This window comes from Doryrhamphus excisus, linkage group LG9 (assembly GCF_037039965.1).
Source record: "Doryrhamphus excisus strain RoL-2023G ecotype Guam linkage group LG9, RoL_Dexc_Guam_v1.1, whole genome shotgun sequence".
NCBI classification, from domain to species: domain Eukaryota; kingdom Metazoa; phylum Chordata; class Actinopteri; order Syngnathiformes; family Syngnathidae; genus Doryrhamphus; species Doryrhamphus excisus.
Window position 1 is genome coordinate 4500167 of NC_136365.1, and position 24316 is coordinate 4524482.

The 24316-nt window shown below is 41.4% G+C and overlaps 3 protein-coding genes and 1 long non-coding RNA gene across 14 annotated transcripts in view; 1 reads left to right on the forward strand and 3 right to left on the reverse strand.

Annotated features, from left to right (window-relative positions):
• rbm47 (RNA binding motif protein 47) overlaps window positions 1-9785 on the reverse strand; it is a 41501-nt gene extending 31716 nt beyond the window's left edge. For 4 of the 10 annotated variants that reach the window (XM_078793236.1, XM_078793235.1, XM_078793234.1 and 1 more), the window contains exons 1-4: window positions 9733-9785; window positions 2588-2723; window positions 748-850; window positions 30-171 (exon numbers count right to left, since the gene is read on the reverse strand). The gene's annotated coding sequence lies outside the window, so the exon portion shown is untranslated. The remainder of the gene's footprint in view (window positions 1-29; window positions 172-747; window positions 851-2587; window positions 2724-9732) is intronic. The other 6 variants (XM_078793240.1, XM_078793239.1, XM_078793238.1 and 3 more) reach the window with 3 other exon arrangements.
• Window positions 9786-9810: 25 nt separating this feature from the next.
• On the forward strand, window positions 9811-17203 carry LOC131101368 (putative methyltransferase NSUN7). Its single transcript, XM_058046422.2, has 12 exons — window positions 9811-9889; window positions 10252-10455; window positions 10833-10891; window positions 12361-12497; window positions 12580-12732; window positions 12807-12990; window positions 13857-14070; window positions 14134-14277; window positions 15612-15713; window positions 15829-15946; window positions 16080-16203; window positions 16524-17203. Exons 1-12 carry the CDS (start codon window positions 9847-9849, stop codon window positions 17181-17183), a joined length of 2142 nt encoding a protein of 713 aa, XP_057902405.2. The 5' UTR covers window positions 9811-9846; the 3' UTR covers window positions 17184-17203.
• On the reverse strand, window positions 13609-14598 carry LOC144899794 (uncharacterized). The gene is made up of 3 exons (XR_013628094.1): window positions 14506-14598; window positions 14127-14263; window positions 13609-14045 (listed from the first exon to the last, which is right to left on the reverse strand). It is a non-coding gene; the product is annotated as an uncharacterized LOC144899794 (long non-coding RNA).
• A 4422-nt stretch (window positions 17204-21625) lies between the features above and the next one.
• The window catches only part of apbb2b (amyloid beta (A4) precursor protein-binding, family B, member 2b), a 48210-nt gene continuing 45519 nt past the window's right edge, over window positions 21626-24316 (reverse strand). The window contains exons 15-18 of one of the 2 annotated variants that reach the window (XM_058046197.2): window positions 23630-23710; window positions 23439-23554; window positions 23030-23209; window positions 21626-21892 (exon numbers count right to left, since the gene is read on the reverse strand). In XM_058046197.2, coding sequence (XP_057902180.2) covers window positions 21722-21892; window positions 23030-23209; window positions 23439-23554; window positions 23630-23710 — 548 coding nt within the window. In that variant the 3' untranslated portion in view covers window positions 21626-21721. The remainder of the gene's footprint in view (window positions 21893-23029; window positions 23210-23438; window positions 23555-23629; window positions 23711-24316) is intronic. The other variant, XM_058046201.2, reaches the window with a different exon arrangement.

Sequence of the window (24316 nt, forward strand, 5' to 3'; positions counted from 1 at the left end):
CAGCTTGTATATATTAAATAAAAACTAACCTGGAGAATGATGGGATGTTTGTGTGTAGTCACAAGTTATTGAAAACTTTTGCAGCAGCAATCCAGAGCGATGTCACTTTCTCATCCTCCTTTCCGTGTCTTCTCCGCCTCGGTGCTGTCCTTCAGGTTCTCTGTCAGCGTCCTGATTCAATGACAGGTCCCCCACCCACCCACCAGGAGCACAATCAGATATGTTCTCTGACACCTCTCACAAACATAAAGTTACACACACTAAAGTAAAAAAAAAAAACAAAAAAAAAAGTTTCTGTTCCCCTTTTGGTGTTTTTTTTCTGATTCTGACTCAGATCTTCTGTTTGCCTCTGCTCCGGTCACAAAAGCATTTGTAGACGCAACAGCAGGAGACAAGAACAGAGGTTTTTGCGTTGTGGGGTGGCAAAAGGGGGGAGTCACTACAGCCCGCAAGGTCTTCAAGCGGAGTAGAAAAGGGGAAGTGCAGAAGGTGCAGGGAGGGAGGGATGGAGGGATGGAGAAAAGGCTAGCGGTAATTAGTGAGTCTGTACCTGACTCTCACTGACATAAGCTGCACATTCCTTAGTACCGAGGAGTGGGGGGGAGTTGAAGAAAAAAAATGGTGGGGGGGGGGGGGGGGGGGGGAGTCCAACACACTTAATGAACCCATCAGAGAAACCATTCCTTCCCCACATACCCTCACCACCACCACTACCACCACTCATAGAGAGGAGAAAATGTTCCTTACAGCACACCATTGTTGACACCAGAGTTCAGATGCAGGATGTCAGATGTCCATCGCTCTTCTGCCTCTCTTGTTCTCAGTCTTCCTTTCTCTTTCCGTCTTGCACCTGTGTATGGTGTACACACTGGCTGTTTCAACAAAACTCACCAAACCAGAATGTGTGGTGCCCAAACCCCCCCACACAGCTCCCTCCCTCCCCTCTCTGCTATCACTCCGGATAGGAAATGCTATCCTTGTGTGTGTTCGTGTGTGTGTTCGTGTGTGTGTGTGCGCACTCTGGCCAATCTTTGTCCTAGCGTGTGCCTGTGTGTATGCTAAACGGCAAAAACCTGAATTAAAGCTGCCAGAGCGACATTCCACAATAGGGCTGCACGCCTCGCTGGTGATCGCATCCACCACAATCGATGCTGAAATAGAGACAGGTGAGCTTCATCTCAAGAGGAGGTCACCATCACACGCTGCCTACGTGCTATAGAGTTCCCCACCTTCACGTAGATCCCTGCTGTAATGACAACTTGCAGTAATAACAATTCACGCTCTCAGATTACTCTCTGCCTGTTGTGATCCCATGGATGAAGATGATGGCTGCCGACAACTGTCAGGGATTCTTCAGAATTGGAACTGAAAGTAAAATAGTAACGATCCCCCAAAAAAAGTCTTATTATTTAATGATGATTATTGTGAATTATTATTGAATTACATTTAATAATCATTGATAATGTTATTTGGATGTTCCAACTTTGCATGCTTTTCAGCTTTCAAAAAAACGTGTAAAGAGGAAATCGAACATGGTGTCCCATTAAAGACAATGACAAACTATTTGCTTTGTCGTGTACAATCACCAAACAATAGTTTAATATGGTGTATTATTAGTACATGCATTCAGATTGTAGTCTTCTTCGCTGTTCAGTAGGTGTTACTATGTTACTTTTAAACATATAAGTGTCAGACTTGAGCAACAGAACAACAGGTTTTTATTGCAGGTTTGAATGATCTCACAACCGGCACGATGACAATCTTAATAATAGCCATCATAATAATTACACGGGTTACTGCTGCATTTGTAATCGATGCCAAGCTAAAACTGAACTCGATGTCACTTCCTGTCCTCCACTCCTACAGAACACTTTTGCCGCAAAACACTTGAACGTGTGTTCTATTTAGGTCTTGAATTGATTATTATATCAACCATATTGGGTAATACAAGTGTAAAGGTGACTATAGGGGTGTTAGTTCATGTCTAGAGGGCTCTAATAATGCTTAAAAATGTATTTAGGAGGTTGTAAACAGGTTTTCTATGCTCTAACTACTAAATTATTTTATTTGTAAATAAGAAATCAGACTTCATGGACATTCAGTTATCACTGTCAAACTCTGATTTGCTTGAAAGTTATTCCTTAATACTTAAAAACAAAATGACCTTACATTGTCAAATGTTGTCTTTTTGATGTTGAGGTTAGGTGTAAACTTCCTTATTTACTACTGAATCTTTAAGCTTTAACATTTTGGACAATTGTATTCTTCCAACTTTGTGGGACCAGAAGGTCCAAGAACCTGAGAGCCCTGACCTAATTTGGGATGAACTTAGACCAGATGAATATACCATCAATATCTTCACTGAAGAGTAGAAGCTTTGGAGTTCTTGTGTAATATTATGCACTTGTGACAACTAGTAAGTTATTTTCCGCCATGTTTGTCCTTCATACGTCTTTTTGCTGCTTCCCCACCCACTATTTAATCTCCCTCATCACAGTGCTTGTTTGATCATGCAGAGCAGTTTCGACAGGCACTACACTCCCAGCATTCCCCTCTCATTCAGCTGTGTGCGAATGCGTTTACTTACCTGAGGCTGTTGTAGAAATCAAAGTAGGAGGGGCCAGCCACTTCCTTCTTCCTGCTCCCGAGATCCTCACAACACCTTGTCGTCATGAAGACGAAGCCAGGGAGAGCGGCTCCAACCACTGAGGCGAATGACAAAGCTGAGGACAGGAGAGGAGGCTGGATTCACGTGCACATGCATAGATTAACGCACACACACACACATATACACACACACACATACCCACAGTAGGGAACTTGTGTGAATAGGAAACTGAGATTGAGTCAAACGTGCTCACACAGAGAGAAGTAACGTTTCAACAGAGTCGCTGAACTCTGTGCTGGGAGGAGGCTGAGGCCGTTGAATGTGTTGCTCAATGCACAAATGCTTACTTAACACATACTTATGCTTAAAACAGCTTTCAGACCTTGCAGAAGCTAATGAGTAAAGGTGTATAAGTATACAATAATTTCTCATCAAACCCAATACCTTATGTAAGTTGTCACTGTTACTGTCCAGTTTACACTGTACATGTTGGAATTCATTTTCCCCTCAGTTAACCCTAGCTCCCCAGTGCAAAGCAGCACTCGTGCAGCCCTCCGTTGTTCTGTGTTATGATGTTTGTGATTATAATCGCACCAGGGCTAGACAATAACGATGTACCGATGGCCCGGGGCAAGTTAAAACAAAATTCGGGCAAGTAAATCCAATCAGTGATATTCCCGTCGGCCAAGTGCACTTTGGCATGCTATACTGCAAAGAGTTTTTTTAAAAGCGGTTCTTGTTGGGTGTTGGTAAAACACGGACTGTGTGATTCCGGTGGTAATTTGCAAACCAATCCTTGCAAATCTTGAAATAGACCAATCAGAATCGTTTATTTAGACCGCGGTCCACAGTCCGCGTTTTACCCACACCCGTTCTTGTTCGCGATCAACCAATCAGCGATCGTTTGACTAGGAAAACATCTATCATGGCGTCCCTGCCAACATCGTCTAATTCTTCAACAACTTCTGAAGGAAAGTTAATTTTTTTAACTTCATTTTTTTAAGCACAATGTTTATTCAATCATGAATGTACTTTTATTTATCAAGGCAAAGTGCCTAGAAGTCTCTTGACAATCCAGATTTCCATGCAACGTCATGACCTATGGAGGAAAACAACCACAAGAAATGATAATCATTTCATCTTTATTTGAGATTCTCATGTGATGCCACAAAAATTAGATGATATCATTATGGCAGTCTTTTCATTTTGCATGGGGCAAGTTTGGGCAAGTAGTTCTCACCTTAAGGATTCCCCATTGGCAAGTCATTTTCGTTTTTAATGTAGAGCCCTGCGAACATTCATAAATTCATTAAATACTCTATTTTGGTCCTCAAAAACTAGTTATCTGATGAATATGCGCTGCACGCCGCAAGGATGCAGTGTATGCCTCCTCCTGTGTGTGTTATTTGCAGCTACACCGAGGAAATAACATTGCTTATTAACTTTTTGTACTTCATTGTGTCTCCCAAGCAAGGTCTTCTGCTGGAAATGCACCAAGGAAAAGACAATTATGAAAGTAAAATTAACACAATAGGAGAAACACCCACCATGATTGGTTGCACTTTTGGTCTTAACCATTCGATTGTTGTGACCATCAATACGGATAAGGATCATATCATTGAGCATGTTAAAAGATCTGTTCTTGTCAAAGCAACAGCAAAATGAGTCAACGGCAAGATGTTCTGTGCATCTGGCTTCCTTTAAAGAGGAATGATGGCAAAATAAACACACATCCAGTACACAAACAAACACCTTTTAGAGCTTCTAAAGAGCTTCTAAAGACAACAAAGATTGCCAAAGACTGATTCTCTAAATTCCTGATAATGACACACAAAGAGAGGGGCTGTAACTGCCTCTCAGTCAGTGTATGCTGTCAGTTTTTAAGTTTCTCCCTATTTCCATTTTTTGGTTCCTACCGAGGTGTATACAAGTTAATAAGGTGGAACAAATTTTCTGTAGAATCGTTGTTTCCACATGTGCATGTTTAATTGTTACACCAATAGAAATTAAGATCAGTTGTTGCCATTAGAGCTCTAAGGCGAATAGGTGCTAAAGGATCTTTATAATTCCCTCCTAAGGCATGTGTGCAGCCATTAAAATACAGTATATGTGTTTTGTATTGTTTTCTTTTCAGTCGCTTAGTGTCTTAGTTTAGTTATTAGCCTTATTAGTTCTTTCATTCATTCATTTTCTACCGCTTTTCCTCATGAAGGAGGGTGCTGGAGCCTATCCCAGCTGTCTTTTGGGCGAGAAGCGGGGTACACCCTGGACTGGTCGCCAGCCAATCACAGGGCACATATAGACAAACAACCATTCACACTCACATTCATACGTATGGACAATTTGGAGTCGCCAATTAACCTAGCATGTTTTTGGAATGTGGGAGGAACCCGGAGTACCCGGAGAAAACCCACGCATGCACGGGGAGAACATGCAAACTCCACACAGAGATGGCCGAGGGTGGAATTGAACCCTGGTCTCCTAGCTGTATGGTCTGCGCGCTAACCACTCGCCCGTTGTGCCGCCCTCTTATTAGTTCTTAGTCTTAGTTATTGTAAATTTGTATTATATGACCTGTAATTTATTGTATTTTGTATCTTTTGTACCCTTTTAGTTCTCACGTTGGTTTTGTACAAAATCCATCAGTAAAAGACAAGAACTAGTGGCTGTCTGATCGTTGCACATCCAAGGGAGTTACAGGGGCCACGCAGCAAATACCTGGAACAAGTAGACACAACCAAATCAATCTCAGATGAAGGGTTAAGAACAATATAGTTAGCGTCTTATATTGGGTGTGTCTCTGCAATGTTTGCGTGAACTTTGTTCTGCTACATCATGCACCACTGCCTTAGCATAGAATAATATAAGACGATAAGAACCAAGCAATAAGCAATAAAGGTCTGAACTTGGTACTTTTCCACATAAGCAAGCAGTAGTACAAGTGTAAAGTCAAGTGAAGGGCAGTGCTTGTGTGTGTGTGTGTGTGTTAGCATGGCATCTCCCATTGCTTGTAATTGGCTTTTGATGAGTGACAGAGATCAAATCCAACCAGATTATCACTGCTACCACGCACTTTTCTCTCTCCTACACACTCCTACACAAGGTTTGTCCTTGTGAACTGAAAATGTGAAAATGGAGCAAAAGCTTAGAAACAACCAAGGTCAGCCAATCACAGGGCACATATAGACAAACAACCATTCACACTCACATTCATACCTATGGGCAATTTGGAGTCACCAATTAACCTAGCATGTTTTTGGAATGTTGGAGGAAACCGGAGTACCCGGAGAAAACCCACGTATGCACGGGGAGAACATGCAAACTCCACACAGAGATGGCCGAGGGTGGAATTGAACCCTGGTCACCTAGCCGTGAGGTCTGTGCGCTAACCACTGGACCGCCGTGCCGGCCCAAAAACTATTTCTTATGTTAAATAAGTATTTGATTGAGTGCACGACTGCAACACAACTAAAGGCCACTCACCTCGGACCCAATAAATGAGCGTCTTAAGGCGTTCAAGGTTGATGTAGAAGAACAGTGAGCAAAGCTAGAGGGAGTTAAAGAAGCATTGTACAGCTTCCTGTAAAGATTAGACCTTTATTGAGAAATTCCTGCTCGGCTTAAGGCCGCGCGACCCACCGTCTCCAACAGGGCCCATTATTGAATACACGCACACATACACACAACTGCAGACTCACACACAAACACAACACATACACAGCAAGCGGAGTCCTGTTGTGAGGCGACACTGATGACGCGTGTTGGACAGGATAATCTCTGCAGCTGGACTCCCACCCGTGGTCAAGTGAGGCTCATTTGGAAAAAAAAAACACTGTGCTTTTTCCACACACCGACTCCTCTTTCAAACAAGAAACTGTACTTTTTTTAAGTGTAAAGAAGACAGGAGGCTAATGCAGCCTTAGTGGTTCATTTCCTACTGTATGTATTCCAAGATGCTGTAGATGACATAAATTATACTTTATGTGAGGCCATACAAAAACGCTGGTATCAGTTAGGAAAAATAGCGCCCTCTGTTGGTTTCCTGGGAGATCTCAATGGGAGTTTCCATCTCTTACCCTTATCTATTTATGTAGTTTGTGTTATTTTATTTTGATGATATGTAAATAGCTCATATGCACATGAATACCCCTTGTGTAAGAGCAATGTTGAGGTTTAATAGATATGTCGAAAGCTGTAACTGCACAAGTCAAATATGTGGAATTTCATGGTAAGAAGTAACAGTCTTTCTGGTCATCTGTCATGTGATGTGCAGCCGTGGCCAGAAGGTGGCAGCATATCTACGACTTGTGTCCTTTCTGCAAAATGCAAAGTACAAGTACAAAAATATTTCCACAGTTGGAATGTTCATTCTGTTTTCTTTCTTTGATGTTAATTAAATCAGTGTTTGCTGGTTTAATTAGACAAATTAGTTCAAATATCATCGTCTGAACGACTCTCTATCGAAGCTTTGATAAGGCCTTCTCATTATAATATTGTTGCCATAGCACTACAAACTCAGGTTCCACAACTCAACCATGCATGACTATGAGAGGCCAGAGGAAAGGAGCGAATGAAACAGGATAGCACATAGGAAGAAGTACTTCAGCACAGAACGCTACTATACCTGCAAAGAAGAGGAAGGATGTGAGCTGAGCAGTAGAGAGGCCTCTGAATGACAAAGGTAAGCCTGCTATGCCATTTTAAAGACCCCATCATCCCTTACGCAGATTATACTAATCTCCTGTAAGAATTTTTTTTTTTCCAGGCTAAGTTTCTCCTGCAAGACTGATTAAAACTCTAATTTATTCATCCTATTTGCACATGCATGGCCTCATTGGAGACATTTACAGTGCAGTCAGACGATGTGCTAAAACATTTATGACTGCTATAAAAGCTGATTGTCTTTGGCCATTATTAATCCACTCTAATCAGGGGTGCTTGCTTTGGGGGAATTTAATCATCATGTCAAGTCATGTCACTTGAACATGTGTGTGTGTGTTCGTGTGGGGCCCAGGTCACAAAAGGAGATGGACCTTTGTGGGCCCATTAGTTATTAATGCTGCTGTATGCAAGAGGGCACCAGTAAGAGCCCAATTACGTCCGGCAGCCTGCGGCCTGAATGCATCACACTCACAAGCAACCAAAGGTGGATTATTTGGACAAGGATAATCTGTATCCGCTGGTTTCGCTCACTTAAGCAACAATACTTTGAACCGCTCAGTTGGGTCAATGAGGCCAGGGGGACAAAAAGTGAAACAATATCAGACAAAAGGGCTTGACACATTGTAGGTTTGTTGCAGTGGCAATGGTAGCCACAGCTGAGTTCATTCATTCATTCATTTTCTACCGCTTTTCCTCACGAGGGTCGCTGGAGCCTATCCCAGCTGTCTTCGGGTGAGAGGCGGGGTACACCCCGGACTGGTCGCCAGCCAATCACAGGGCACATATAGACAAACAACCATTCACACTCACATTCATACCTATGAACAATTTGGAATCGCCCACAGCTGAGTTATTACTTCATTTTCATAGTCATTGTGTTGTTTTTTTTGTCACAGTGGTTGTTTTGTTTTGCCTGTCATTCTTTTGAACTTCTCACTGCTCTTTTTTTTTGTCTCTTATAGATGTTTGCCCTCCTTGAATCAGGCAGAGCTACTAGATTTGCGCAATGCTTACCACCTTATTCATATCTGTAAAAGGGACAAATACTGCCTTTAACACACCATTGAGATATATCATTCTGTATATTACATCATGCCCTTTGAACTTACAAACTCCCCTGATCAACAATGTCTTCTGTGACATGATTGGTTCTTTTGTTTTTGTTTACTTCGATGACACTCTTTATTTTTTCTTCACCTTTAACACGTCTGTCTCATCCTCCAGAGACAACAGGATGGTTGTCAAGCCACAAAAACGTACCTTTCAGTCAACTGCTGTGTATTTCTGTGGTCCTGACCGTGGCTGAATGACCCACTTGTACATATAGGAAGCTTTGGCAGACGTTCCTTGGTTTTGCCAACTTATACCGCCGCATTATTCAAGATTTTAGTAGCTGAGACACTGAAAAAGCTTAAGGTTCCTTTTGTTTGATTGACTGGGGGCAGATCTGGCCTTCCGGTGTCTTTTTTTCAAGCCTTTTTTCAACTCTGCACCTGTTCTGATCCACCCTATTATCACATACTACAGTATTAATTGGCCCTGTACCCTAGAAACCGCCCATGAATGATATAGGAAAAGGCCGAAATGATACTGTGTCAAAGCCCAGGGCAGTGATACTGATAAAATATAGAGTTTAACCATGTCCAGTATCAGCCCCCGTAGCTGTCCACTCAGAGCGCGCTGCTCTGGTATCGTGCCCGTGAAAGAACCAATCAGAGAACAGCGCATGAGTGCTTAGTGCCTAGTGCTTCTCCAGTCACCAAAAAACCCAAACTTGATTAATGGAACTTTAATTGCCAGACATTGATAAGATAAGACTGTTGATAAAATATTATTGTTGAAATATTTTTGCAATTATTGTGTTTACACTGTTTAGATATAATACATGTAATAAACTGAACATTTTCTGGAAACAAAATGGTCTTTTGATTAAATAGTATGTGATAATAAGCTCATGATTAAATAGTATGTGATAATAAGATCATCACATGGTTTGTCTGATATCAGGCCCAGTATCATGCCCCCGCGTGCCAGTATGAGCCCTCGACCTGGCCTGATACCAGACAAACCATGTGGTACCTATAAATCCGTCGTACCCAATTTTTGCTGGGACGGGGGTACTGTCATGCTGTGTTGTGACACCTATTGGTTGTTGTTTGATATTGTTTCTCATTCCTTTGGTGTTTCCAGCTTTCCCACTTCTCTTTCATTTTTGTCTTTTGCAGACATTGAGCCTCCTTCCAAGACTCATATTAAGCTATCTTGTTAGCCTCCTGTCATGTACTACTTTTTTTTCCTTTAAGCACATTTTCCTGCTTGACCAGCACCCTGCCTGACTTACATGTAGTTTTTAGTTTCTCTTCTGTTTCCACTTTTACATTTGGTTGTAGTGCTTCATTGGCTTATTTGTACTGGGCTGTATTCCCTGTTCCATTTTTTGCATTATTAAATACTTTACTTACAGTACTGTGAGTTGTCCTTTTGCATTTTGGAATCTGCTCTTGTTGCTCTGTACCTTTGTCTTCCAGGTGCCTGCAACAAAGAAAAGTACAAGAATATTAATCTCACAGCAATTTATGGAGGAAAAGGAGACCTTCACCTCTCTAATTCTTCCTCCTGGTGAGATCCAGCTCAGAATTGTAGATTATAAATACTCATATTACAGTACTTTGTATGATATATGTTATATGTAAAAGCAGATTTTTTTGGTCACTCAACATGTGTGTAAATTGCACAAAGAATGGTCCTAAAATTTTACTTACAGACATTATTTACGATAAGACACTTTGCCTGATAATTAAAAAGACCCACCACTGGAATGACCAACATGTTTCCTGGAAAGACCATTTCAACACCTTTACAATTTCTACAATATATGCAGTAATATATAAAAACTGGTTTTATTGTTTCATATTTGAGGGCATCCCATGACATCTTATCTCTTATTTTATCACTTCATTTCTCCCCCATCCTTTCCCTAGCCATCCATATCTCTGATGCCCCACCTCCATCAGACCTAACCTACCTGCAGGCAGCGGCTATCTTTCACTATCTACGTAGGGACAAACCACTCAATCATCAGTTGGTGCATTATGGGAAAAAGACAGACAAGCTGTCGCTGCCAGAGAGCGGAGACAAGTCAACGACGCAACATGCCTTACGGCTGGCCTTCAGCACTCTCAAATGTACGCAAATTTGATATTGCTGGGTTGCATGTGACATCATAGCTAACTTCAAAAAGGCATTCAGGAAATTACTGTAAAAAGCACCAAAAACATGGTATTTGTTGTTAGTATGAGTGTATTAATACTGCAGTATTGCATTATCAGAAGCACTACAGGTAAGATTGATTATGAGAAATGTAATGCTTATAAACTCACGAGCACAGCTAACCAAGTTAAACAAAAGAAGTTGAGGCACAGCGGCTTGAGAAAAAAGAAGAAAAACAACATTTTTAAAACGCCAAAGCTAACTTGGGTTATGTTTAACGGTAAAATGAATTGATTTGTAGCATTTTTGTTGTATTGGAATTGAGAGTCTTCCAATGTTGCTTTCCTACCAGACGAAGATTTACTGGAGGAAATGATGATGGACAGCCGCTTCCTCGCATCGCAACACATTGTGAGTCCCACCACATGTGACAAAAATCCAGTCTGAATCCAAACATTTTTAACGACCGTTAACTGCCTCATAAAGTAGCTGAAGTCGTTCTCTGCCATATGCTTCTGCTACATTACAAAATGGTGGCATTGTACAGAGGGAAGCGTGGAGATAAGAGGCCATTTGTATTCACATCTGTGCTTAAGAGTTGGCTTGGCTGTAGTTGGCAAATGATGCATAGGGAAGAGAGCTGACTGGGAGTCAATAAACGAGACAATAAAACACAGTGGGATGACATACACGGACAAAGGAACAAACTTGCTCATAAAAACAGTCCAATGACAGCTTTGAGAAGTGAGTGAAACATAGCCAAGAAGTTGACAACTTATTAGTCTAAGACGACTAAAGTGGCAACAAAGCATGCCAAAAAGGGAAAGAACTAAAAAAAATGGAGACAATGTTTGTCCCACAGTGGATATAGTCATTAAACACACACACCTAAACATAGATCCAATACTAACTGGACCAAATATTCTGCTGTTAGAAAAACAATAACATTTCAATGACATTGCTGTTTATCGCTGTGTTGAAGCACATACAAAGAGCTTTTAATATTTTCCCCTTGTAAGGACCTACATAAAGCAATCAATTATGTAGGGGCACTGAGTCCAGTGTGTAGTGTCCAAAGCTCTAGGCTTTAATTTAGGATGTGTAGCGAAGCCTTTTTTTTTTTTTTTTTAGTTTAATTTTTTTTACAAAGCCGTTCTGCAAGAACCCTGTGACTGGCGACCAGTCCAGGGTGTACCCCGCCTCTCGCCCAAAGACAGCTGGGATAGGCTCCAGCACCCCCTGCGACCCTTGTGAGGAAAAAGCGGTAGAAAATGAATGAATGTTTTGCAAGAAGTATACATGGGGTAGAAGGGGTCGATCAGAGGCGGTATAAGGCTGGCGAGACACCATAGCAAGAACTACATAATTTCACCATGGAAGGTGGAGGAAAAGGTAATGCACCCAGATGGAAAGATAACGACAGATAATACGAAAATGCTGGAATGCAGCAGGATGCGAAGAGCATAAATCCAGTGAACCAGAAGGAAGTCCAAACTTCTCACAGAAGTTGATGCAGCAATAGCCGAAGCTCCAAGCTGAACTACATCATTATGCTGATTGCTCATCAGCAACATGCTCTCAACCACAGTAAAGGTACAGCATACTGTGCCAAAACAAGAGAAATTAGAGCAACCGTTTTGAATGCCTCTTCTTTTAAAAAAGCGAGTAAACAAGAGAGGGAGATGATGGAAGTGTGATGCTGTTATGGTGAATATACCTGAGCAACGCTGAAGAGAAGACAGAACTCTCTTTTGGGGTATTTCTTCTGCAGAATAGGAAAACTGTTGAGACAGACTCTTGAAAGTCTGCTGCAAGTACCCACTCTTAAGGACAAAAGCACAGTTATACAAATGTTAACAGGAAATATACCATATTTACAGCCCAATGACCTGCTGCCACTAGCGATGGTGATGCTGTGCAATTTCCAGGAGCAAAAGTTTTTGCCATGTCAGCGTTCAGGAATAGAAAAGGAGGAACCCCAGCAGGAAGTGAGAGATCTGGAGAACAGGCTTCACAAGTATGTATACAGGAGTGACGCTAATGTATCATAAATAGTCAGTGAGTACGTCTGTGTGTGTGTGTGTGTGTGTGTGTCGCAGATGTAAGACCAAGCTCGCAGCCTCTCTTGCACGAAGCAGGGTGAAACACGGCCTGCAGAGTGTTTCCGGCATCCTATCAGAACCTGTGAGGAGCAAACAGCACATAGCGAGACTGCTGCCTCTTTATGCATGGGTCAACACTCTCAGCAGCAGGTGTAACTTCATGAAAAACACGTAGCTACAAGTGCACTCCATCAACATTAGTTAGAAGATGTCTGTCTTGACAGCGTGAAGGAAGTGTGTAAGGAGTTAGAGCTCAGCGGGTTGTCCAAGGTGGACAACGTTGTTGACGTCAGCGAATCGACATTCAGCAGAGACCCCCTCTGTTGCGACACGCTCATCTTCTCCCAAAAGCTTCATGCACCACTGAAGCGTAGCCAGCTCACTGCTACACACAAACTTATGATTCAGGTATGGTTAATATGTGTGGGTGTCTGTGTGCCATGGTGAATATTGCATCCTATGTTACTGCACTGGCGGTTAGCGCGCAGACCTCACAGCTAGGAGGACCAGGGTTCGATTCCACCCTCGGCCATCTCTGTGTGTGGAGTTTGCATGTTCTCCCCGTGCATGTGTGGGTTTTCTCCAGGTACTCTGGTTTCTTCCAATTCCTTCCCATTTCCCCATTCCAAAAACATGCTAGGTTAATTAATAATATATAAGCCACGTGTCCACGTCATATAATGGCATATTGTGGCGCACACAAGTTCACCGCACAGCTCTTTAAGTGACACAACGAGGTTGTCAACCCACTATATTTGATAGTATAACATGGTGTCCTCACACAGCAACTTAACACTCAAAAGGTATACCCCAGAAATATATAAACATGTGCCAATATGGGTTTAAAATTAAAATGCTAGGGCGGCACGGCGGTCGAGTGGTTAGCGCGCAGATCTCACAGAGACCAGGGTTCAATTCCACCCTCGGCCATCTCTATGTGGAGTTTGCATGGTCTCCCCGTTTTCTCGGGGTACTCCGGTTTCCTCCCACATTCCAAAAACATGCTAGGTTAATTAGCGACTGTGATTGGCTGGCGACCAGTCCAGGGTGTACCCCGCCTCTCACCCGAAGACAGCTGGGATAGGCTCCAGCACCCCCGCGACCCTCGTGAGGAAAAAGCGGTAGAAAATGAATGAATGAATGAATGTTACTGCACTGACTGGGTTCCCGAGCAATCCAAAATATGTTTGTACAATTTGTACAAAAAAGAGAATTAAATACAAATGAATGAAAGTGGGCTAAGTTTTAGTACTTACATTACTTTTATATGACAGGACAGGAGCGTGTGCGTGGCGGTGAGTGCCTTACGCCCCCTATTATTCGACAATGCTGATGTCCTCATGGCGGGCTCTTTCTCAGCCCTGACTGCGGCCCACGTGGCCATCATGGTGGCTGCTCGCTCAGGCGGCGTGCTCGTTTGTGGGGCTGATCACACTTCCTCACAGCTGGAAGACATGCACAAGCTACTGAAAGAAATGGATATAAAAAGTAAGTGTTAAATGTATTTTTAAAAAAGGGAGATGTTCATGCTTTAAGACTCGAACCCTATAGATGTGCGCATCCTGTCTGAGGCCTTCTTCAGTCTGGGTCAGTGGGACGCCGCCATTGAGCGTTTAAAGGTCATCATGGTGCTTCCTCAGTGCTCATCTTCTGGACTCAGTGACCCAGTGGATACCATTCACTGTGAAAGTGGAGGTGTGTGTGACACTTCTCATTAAATAGTTATGAAAACTGGAAATAAACACTGGAGCAACTCAAAAAGGTCAGCTAAAACACAGTACAATCAGACAAGGATATATTTTAAAATAAGCAAAAGAAATATATGCTGAGCAGAGCTAATATTTACCTAACAATTAACTGAATGAGAATAATAAATACCTTTTTAGTAATAATAATGCCTTATATTGACCCAGAATGCCATACCATGGTAGGAGCGTTGTCATGGAAATGTTTTCAATACATTTTAATTTTTTATTCGATTATTTAAAAAAAGAGTTCACTAGTGTTTAACGATTTTTAGCATGTATATCTGTTATCTAAATTGTATCGCTAGCAATCCAATTGTCTAACATGGTGGCCCCGGATGTACCTTTACACGACTACGGCGGCCTTTGAGGCTCTAAAAGGTACACATATTAGCTTCTTTCCTGAGCCCAGTCTAGCTACACTATGACAGAGTAAGTTCAACTAACAACGTATTACTTTTAATACTTTATTACATTACTATTTGACTCGAGCCTGAGTTAAATTAGATGCATATTTTGTAAAAATACAATACATGGTTTGATACGAATAATACTGGCAGTGTGCTAGCATGACTTAACTTGAGGTGGTGCGCCAAACAAATATGCATTTTAGCATTCAATAATGTCATTAAACCTTACCTTTATGCATTCCAACATAGTATCAGCACATGGGGTGAAAGAAAAAAATACAAAAACAAGTACATTGTAGTAGTCTATCTGTGTAGTGTGGGAGAAAGTTAGCACATGCACACAACTATGGTGCATTCAAGGTCTGTCGGACAGGTCGCCGCTCTCCGAACAATAAAGAAACAAAACAACCTAAACATGGGATTTCTAACTCTATATTACTTTACGAATAAAATAATGTCCCATATTTTGATATGCATTCATATACGATTTGATGTAGTTATTCATAAATGTATTTTTCACACGACCTGGTTCTGGGCTGCACGGCGTTTGAGTGGACAGCTCGGCGACCATGGTTCAATTCCATCCTCTGCCATTTCTGTGTGAAGTTTGCATGTTCTCCCCATGTATGCGTGGGTTTTCTACGGGTACTCCGGTTTCCTCCCACATTCCAAAAACATGCTAGGTTAATTGGCGACTCCAAATTGTCCATAGGTATGAATGTGAGTGTGAATGGTTGTTTGTCTAGACAGTGGAACAGTGGTTGGAGAAAGCTGCAAGACAATGGAAGATTATTGCATTGTTTAATAGACAACATTGCACTTTATTTGAAAAGAGAATTTGAAAAAAAAAACAAAACACTATTTTTTTCGACAGACTGGAATCTGCTTCAAGACTTGTCTCGTGGTTTCGTGTCCCAGAGTAACTTAAACAAACTGACAGCTCAGCAAGCACGACTACTGACCAACGCCTTAACCTGTGAGTGTATATAAACACACACACTTCATTTTATGGCGTATCATTATTTTAATTTGTTTTATTTACGTGATATATTTCTATCTGCTAATTGTATTGGGTTTTTTTTGTACTTAAGTCCCACAGGTGGAAACTGTGCTTTACTGCACACGCTCAGTATACAAGGAGGAGAATGAGCAGCTGGTGCATAGAGTGTTGGAAAAAACACACACACCCTCCAAACTACTGCCATTCAGGTAAACACACAAACAGCAGTAGTATCGTATATAAAAACCTCAACTGTAAACAAGCAAATCAAAGTTTTATTTGGTCTATTTTTTGGTTATTTTTTCATAAATGTACCTACTTGTTGCTGTGATGCTCCCTCAGGTTGAAAGGACCAATTTTCCCTGATGATACACAATCAGAAGACGCAATAAAAGCTTCTATGTTCTTCAGGCTGGGATCTTCACAGGTCACTAATGGCTGCTTCGTGGCCCGCTTGTCTCGACAGGTAAACGGCAGGATAGAAGTGAGATGAGCAGAGGTGCTGGGAGGTTGTTTGACTATACTATACATATCAAGCTCCTGATTAAAAACACAATTTAAATATAAATACAACAAACATGTCAGTTCAATGCAGACATACACGTAGAAGGTAGACTCAATGGTTGTTATTCCATTTATAAATAAATCCTACTTTACGGAAATTCATTTTTCATGGATACACTATTTCCTGTTGAATGTACAAGTTTAAGATGACTTCCATACATCTCATTTCTTGATGCTGTGTGTTATAATGTGTCGTATCCTCACATCAAATGGCTCTTCAAGGCAGATCCCACTAAGGTAAAAACGGTCCAGGAAGTGCTAGCAAGAGCGGCAGCCAAAGGCATCCTGGATGGACTCTTCCCAGCACAACCGAAGGAGAAGAAAGAGAAAAGCACAAATGATCTGGAGGGGGATTCGGAACAGGGAAAAGATCAAAGTGAAGCAGAAGTCAAGGGTAAAAAGGAGGAAGAAAAGGGAGGACAACGCAAGAGGAAGAAAAGACGCAAACGCAAGATCAAAGCAAAGCAAAGCAAGATGGTCACCAAGCATCCTTCAATGAGTCACAAGAAGAAGACGCATTACAGGAAGCGAACAGTCAAGAACAAAGCACGAACGATCCCTCGCCTTACGCTCAAACTCATATCGTCCACCAAACCCTTCAATCACGTGTTTTTAGCCGCAGCTAAGTCGGAGACTCCCACTGCCTCTGCTAAAAAGCAGCCCACCGCCGCCATCCGCCCTGCAACCAAAACACAACCAACTACAAGCAAACCAGGCGACCCAGTCAGGAGCTACATGGAGGAGATGTCCGCCACAGAAGCGTTAGAATCTGAAGATGTGCTGGTCTCATCTCAGGCTTGCAGCTCTCTGAGCAGTGGGAGTGGGATGTCCGTCCAGCGGACTCCAACCACCGCATCTCTGCAGCATGCTCAGAGTATATAGTATATAGTATACCGTATATAGTATATAGTATATAGTATATAGTATACCGTATATAGTATATTAAATAAGTACAGCTGCAGCAGATCAGCTAATGATGAACAAAAGTAAATCATAACATGACAGTTTTTTGAGTTTTGAAGTGTAGACTTTCATTGAAAAGGTTTTACAAAACATATTATTTGTAAGCCACGTACTTGTAAATGTAACAATTATTATTTAAAACCTGTGATTGGCTGGCGACCAGTCCAGGGTGTACCCCGCCTCTCGCCCGAAGACAGCTGGGATAAGCTCCAGCATACCCTTGACCCTAGTGAGGATAAGCGGTATAGAAAATTGGATGGATGAATATTATTTAAAACTGTACTGCTGCAATAATATAGCCGTTTTTGAAAAATAAAGGTCAAGTAAAAATCATGTTTTCAATATTTGTGAAAAGGATATATTGCTGAATGAGTCTGCTTGAGTGATCATTTTCTTAAAATTGGCACCCTAACATTTCTATTGGACCTATTATGATTTTGTTAAACGATGCCAAAGTTTCAGATAATGAGGTTTGAGCATTTGGAAGTGAGTCCTAAAAGAACTTTGGGATGGCTCAAAACACTTGGTTTCAAAAGGCGTGGTCAAACTGCCCCTTTGTGATGTCACAGAGGCGAGGACTTCCTTATATGGGCGTGGCTGTAAGTCAGATACATCGCCATTTATTATCAACTCATACTGTTCATACTGCTCATAAAGTGTGACCAACCACAGCAGAGCGGGTGTGCCTGTGGTTGGAATAAATTAAAACAGACCGTTTTAGCGGGAACCACGGAATCCAAAGAAATACAGCTGAATAGGTGCAGATTCTGGAAGAACTAGAACACTATCTCCCGGTGACCGTGTGTAGCTGCTCTGTAGGAGACAACAACTCAATACCAAGGGCTGAAAAATGAACATAATAGGTTTCCCTTTAAGACAGGGGTCTCAAACTCAATTTACCTGGGGGCCACTGGAGCTAGGGTCTGGGCAAGGCTGGGCCGCATCAGGTTTCCCCCCCCAAAAAAACGCATTTATTAAAAACAGAAAAATATACAAACTTTTTCAGTGCTTTGGTTCTGATTTTCTACAAGAAAAGCTCTGATAAAACATTCCACTGTTCTCAAATATCTTACTTTTTATTTTTCTGCACAAAATAAGATGAAAAATAAATAAACAAATCAAGAATAAAGAAAATCAATCAATCAGTAATAAATAAATATAATAATAATAAAACGGCAAATAATAAAAACATAAGAAACCACATATAGTTGGTGGGGAAACAAATAATTTTTTTCAGATTATTAAATCATTATTAAAGTATTATTAGAGCCCTGTAGACATGACAAAACACAACTATAGTCACATTTATACTCTTTTTATTTACAACATATTGCGCAACTGCAGGGTCTTGAGACACATGCTAACTCGCAAACTAGAGAGCTAGCGACCTAAACGGTAGCCTTCAAGTTATTTCCTTTAAACTAAAATAGCCAAAAACTTACCACTTCCACACAGATACGGAGGATTACTATTAACATTTATTTAACCTTTAACATGAACATTAATCAAACGTAATAATTTTTTCTGGGTACATGATACCATACAGCATCTATATCAAACTTGCACGGGCCACTCTAACATTAAACTTTCATATCAAGGCGCGGGCCTCAAACTAGTGTCCGCGTGTTTGAGACCGCTGCTTTAAGACACTTTGTGAATGACAGGAAGACAAACTCTCAATCTCTCATTTTTTTATGGGGTCTTGCAATCGGTTCATTACCACTGGACCTCCCAATAGATACTACTTCCAGTGAAGTAATACAAGTATGGAGTAAATAAATATTCATTGCACACAGAAGTATTCAGTTTTAAGATGCTGTTTATTCTCACAATTGGTTACATTAATAATGTGTACAAATCTGTGAGCAGCAAACAGGAGCCTACACATCCATTGGCGGTAAATGGAGTGTGTTGTTGTTATTGTTGTTTATGAGACACAGGAAGCTCTCTGCTGTCCTCTTCCTCCTCCAGCGGAGAACCCCCTAGTGTTTTATTTTTTGTCGTTGTTACCTTTTTTGTCTGCCAAGCAGAGCCTGTTGAAGCGCTGTGAAGGCCAAAACAATGACACAAAGTCCAAAGACTTGACCAACCATGATGAATAAAATCAGTATATACCATTATAAAATAGAATAAATAAAATAAAAATATTTATGTTCAGTACATAGTCCTTTTTAAACATCTCCGGGCATGCAAGGTCTTTTAATCACTCTTGCTATAAAAAAAAAAAATGCATAGATAAATCGCTTATTCAGCGTCAACTTAATTGTGAAACAGATTTCATTATTTGCTCTCCTATTGTCGTATCTACAGCAAGTTATATGTTACACTTTGGCCATTTGGTGAGATCTAAAAAAAAAAAAAAGGCATTTCAATTAAAAGACAACAAAATAAACAGAAACAGATAGCTTATGACAAAGATAATTGGCAAATGTTACCGTATTTACAAGGCGACCACACACACATTTGTGTTCACATTTCAATATGATATAATGGGGATGGGGTGAACTGTCTCTGCAGAATCTCAGTCGGACTACAGGTACATCTCATGTAATAAAATGGATATTGAAAAAATAAGCTAGATTAGGATTCTTGTGAGAAATAAAGCACAGAAATGTGAAAACAAGAAGTATGTATTAAACATAAGACAAGTGAACAAGAACCCTGGACACACCTCCGTAGCAGCCTTGAAAACTTCCTGTTAGCTCGAGGCAATGTCCACATGTACGCAAGTATTTTGACAATTTAAAAAAATGTCTTTGGTGGGTACGAAAATAAAAATAAAATGTCTGTTTACTGTACATACAATTTGCAGGCTGCCGTGCAAAGACGCCACTGGCGCTATAAATGTGAACGGAGGTCACTGTAGCCAATCAGAAGCGTGAAGAAAGTCACTTCTGGAAAAGGCACAGCAAGTGAGGAAAAGGAAAATAATGTCGAATAAAGTATTGCACCATAGAAATGTAAAATTAAAAAAAAAAAATACATTTAACAATTTATTCTTAATATTTTCATGCCAACATGTTCCGCACCAGTGATCCAAAATGAATGGAATTTGACATAAAAAAATAGTAACGTTTTTTGCGTGTAGAAAAACAATTTTTTTTAAATGGTTAAATTAAATGGTTTAAAATGGTAAAAAAATTTTTTAACTGTCTTCTTGAAAATGTTTATTTGCATGGGGATATATATATATATGAATATGTAAATATGCATAGAAAAATATATACTGTACTGACCCGAATATGAGGTAAACCCCCCCTTTTTCAAAACCTGCTTTTAGGGCAAAAAGACTGAATTAATCCTTGTTTTTTTAAAATCATATTTTCAATAGCGGCGCAATAACTGGTAGTATTATGGCGGGCTAAGTCATGAGGTCCACATTGAATGGTGCTAGTGAGTGAACAATGGCAACCGAAGAGAGAAAAGGCCCTTAGTAGTGTCCTACAGGAGTATAGGAAAGAAAAATACAAAACAAAATCAATATCTCCTCATTTGCAGAACACCGAACCTTCTACGTCTTCTTCAGACTTTTTTCAAACTCTTATATGTGGGTGGATTTTTGAAAGAAATACCAGTGTTCATGTGGACATAGCATCAGTCAACATACATAGTATTCCACTTAAAAACCAAAAAACGCCTTCCTCTTGGAACAAAACCAAAAAGTGTAATAGCACACTGTGAGGGCCTTCCATTGAGAAGCACTTCCTCCAGCATGAGGATCACACATCTGCAGCAGCAGTAGCAGCATGCTGATGTCTCCAGGGCGTTGAAGCAGCAGGATGAGGAGGAGGAGGAGGGTGGGGGAGCAAAATGTCACCCTGCCCAGTCTGGTGTGTCGTCCTTCTCCATTATGGCTATCATCTGTCATCATCCAAACGTTGGCAAAAATGGCGGGTACGTGAGCCGGGAAAGATTCCATCCAGGCCAAAGCTTGATGATATGAAGTCTTAAAAGCAGCAGCGGTGCACGGATATTGCGTCTATTAGCGTGTCATTTGTTTATAAAAGTTTCATGCAGGATGATGTGAGTGGGACACATTTGTATTGACTCCATTTTTTCTTCCTTCACAAGCGTCACTTGTGCTGCTTCCCTGCATCATTTTAGAGTCTATTCATTAAAGTGTGAGAGCAGGAGGGTGAAAGAGGGCGTGGCCAAAATGGGTGCCATCATGCTGCAGCACGTGCAATAAGAGTGGTGACGCACGCACATGCTCCATTGAGCAGCCCGCCCTGAGGGGGGGGGGGGGGGGGGGTACGAGATGCTTATGTACACCGTCCTGTCTCCCACCCGTTCAAATTGACGACCAAACCTGCAACTCTTAGGCTTCGTCAGACTCTGGAGTTTTTTTTTAATGTTCATGGCTGCAGCGATGTGTGTAGTTACCATGGCGACCGTGTGGAAGTAGGGAGTTTGCTCGGGTACGGCAATGGAGTCGGTAGTGCTTTTGAGCTTGGTGGTCACTGCGGTGCCTCTGTGACGGGCCGCTTTTGTTTGAGGGTGTCGATGAGGGACAGGACGCCTCGTTTGACGCTGGTCGAGACCCGGCGGGACACAGAGTCGCCGGGCGGGGATGAGCCGCAGGCCTTCTGGGAGAGCGGCCGTGCCACCAAACATTTCTGGTACCGCAACTGAGGAAAAGGGTTTTAGAGGGAGAACCAAATGAAATGAAAATCACAGCCCAATGTGTGTGTGTGTGTTGGTGTTTTTTTTATATGTGTAATCCGCACCGGTGTATAAGCCACGTGTCCACGTCATATAATGGCATATTGTGGCGCACAATAGTTCACCGCACAGCTCTTTAATTGACAAAACGAGGTTGTCAACCCACTATATATGATAGTATAACATGGTGTCATCACACAGCAACTTAACACTCAAAAGGTATATCCCAGAAATATATAAACATGTGCCAATATGGGTTTAAAATGAAAATGCTAGGGCGGCACGGCGGACGAGTGGTTAGCGCACAGACCTCACAGCTAGGAGAGCCAGGGTTCAATTCCACCCTCTGCCATCTCTGTGTGGAGTTTGCATGTTCTCCCCCGTACATGCGTGGGTTTTCACCAGGTACTCTGTTTTTTCTCCCACATTCCAAAAACATGCTAGGTTAATTGGCGACTCCAAATTGTCCATAGGTATGAATGTGAGTGTGAATGGTTGTTTGTCTATATGTGCCCTGTGATTGGCTGGCAAAGACAGCCTCTCGTCCGAAGACAGCTGGGATAGGCTCCAGCACCCCCGCGACCCTCGTGAGGAAAAAGCGGTAGAAAATGAATGAATGAATATGCTAATGCTAAGCTAACTATTTCATTACTATTCCATTTCACATGCAGCATAGAATATGGTGGATGGTGCCGCAATGCTGCCTCTGTCCACCAGAGAGAGTCAGAGCCCAGAGGGAGGCTGACGTCATTGCAGGTCAAAATCAAAATTTTGGACGGGTGCAATACTATTGGGGGGCAACACTGCTCCTAAGGTAAGCTGAATTCTTTCCACCTATGCTCATGTCCTGCATGAAAGAGGCTCAAACATCTTAGTTTTGTGTGTGACAGTGTTTTTTTTCCATCTTTTTTGGGGTCAAATTAATAATTTGACCTCATTTGCATGAGACATGGCAGTCCACAAAAACTGGCTGCTCTGTAGAGAGTTTTATATGTGCTGTCATTCTTATCTTTTGGGTGTTTCGAAGGAAGCACATCATAAACATCTTATTAATACTTATTAAATCTATGAAAAATATGCAACGTGATCTTGCAACAACTCACCATACAAGCTGCCTGCACAGCTTCGGATACACTTCCAGCATTGGGCTCACACCAGAACACATGACAGTCAAAACGATGGCCGCCGGCGTCCATGACAAAGGCAAACGTACGCACGTCGTGTCCCACGCCCATGAAAGACAGGAAACGCACGCGGCACTCTACCAGCACTTCCTCTTCATCCTGGGTTTGATGACAGTATGCATACATCAACAAAAATTGCAGTGTCCTAATAAATCGGATCACTGGAGCAGATGAGCTTGCGGGCGCTAAAGCTTAAATCCATAATCCACAATGTTCATGACTTTTACAATGTGATGATTATTGTGTTTTGCAGTGGTGGAGAATTCCGCTAAATCAAAACTCCTTGAGAGGTACAAAATGAAGAGTCTATGAAAGACGTGTGACTGACCTTGTCCTTGCTGATGGTGACTGTGGCATCAGCCACATTGAGGGCCACCGGAGTCCAGTCTTCTCTGATGGATGAACTAACTAAGCTGTCTATGGCTCCATTCAGTATGTCCATGCCTGCGATGGGAGGGATATCCATGACATACAATCATGTGTGTGTGTGTGTGTGTGTGTGTATTTTGAATCACTTACCGATAGGTCTGGCCACAGGCATCATTCCGAGGTAGAGCACCTGAAACTTCTGAACCAACTCCGTCTTTGGTGTGGGGAATTCTGCCAATTCAACAATTCCACTTCATTTAGTAAATAAACATACAGCCATGTCCCTCGCTACAGTGTGGTTCGAATTTATCACGATATTTCTAAAAATATATGACGCGGTTTTGTGGTTGAATACGGCCAATTATTAGTTAAAAAAATATGCATATTTACATATATCTCACATAAATTTTGCTTAAATTAATCATTTTAAGCATAATAATGGCTGAACTTAATTGAACTAAATTACAAATATAAGCCATTAAGAAGATGTATTCCAATTATGGTAGAAGCTTTGAGCCCAGACCTAAAACCTTGCTTTTTAATGCACAACACTAGACACACACAAACTAAAAAGCACGTCTAAAAACCTCACGTAAAGCTTAACAAAAAGAAACTGATGTATGGGTTGGTCACCTGTCCAGACACAGTCTCAAGTTCTTGTTTTTTTAATGCACAAGATTAGACACATGCAATCCAGAAAATGATATGTAAATGTTACAAAAAAAGTGGGCTAATAAATTGACAATAAAAGCACAAATACTGCGGATTTCAGAAAACAACAGATGGAATGATACAGCACTCAATGAGAAGCAATGAAGTCTGTAAAATTAATAATTA

Coding starts and splice junctions, on each gene's coding strand:
- LOC131101368 (XM_058046422.2), top strand. CDS start 9,847: ATGGAGGAAAAGGAGACCTTCACCTCTCTAATTCTTCCTCCTG. Junction 10,456..10,832: donor GGCCTTCAGCACTCTCAAAT/GTACGCAAATTT, acceptor CTTTCCTACCAG/ACGAAGATTTACTGGAGGAA. Junction 12,498..12,579: donor CTGGAGAACAGGCTTCACAA/GTATGTATACAG, acceptor TGTGTGTCGCAG/ATGTAAGACCAAGCTCGCAG.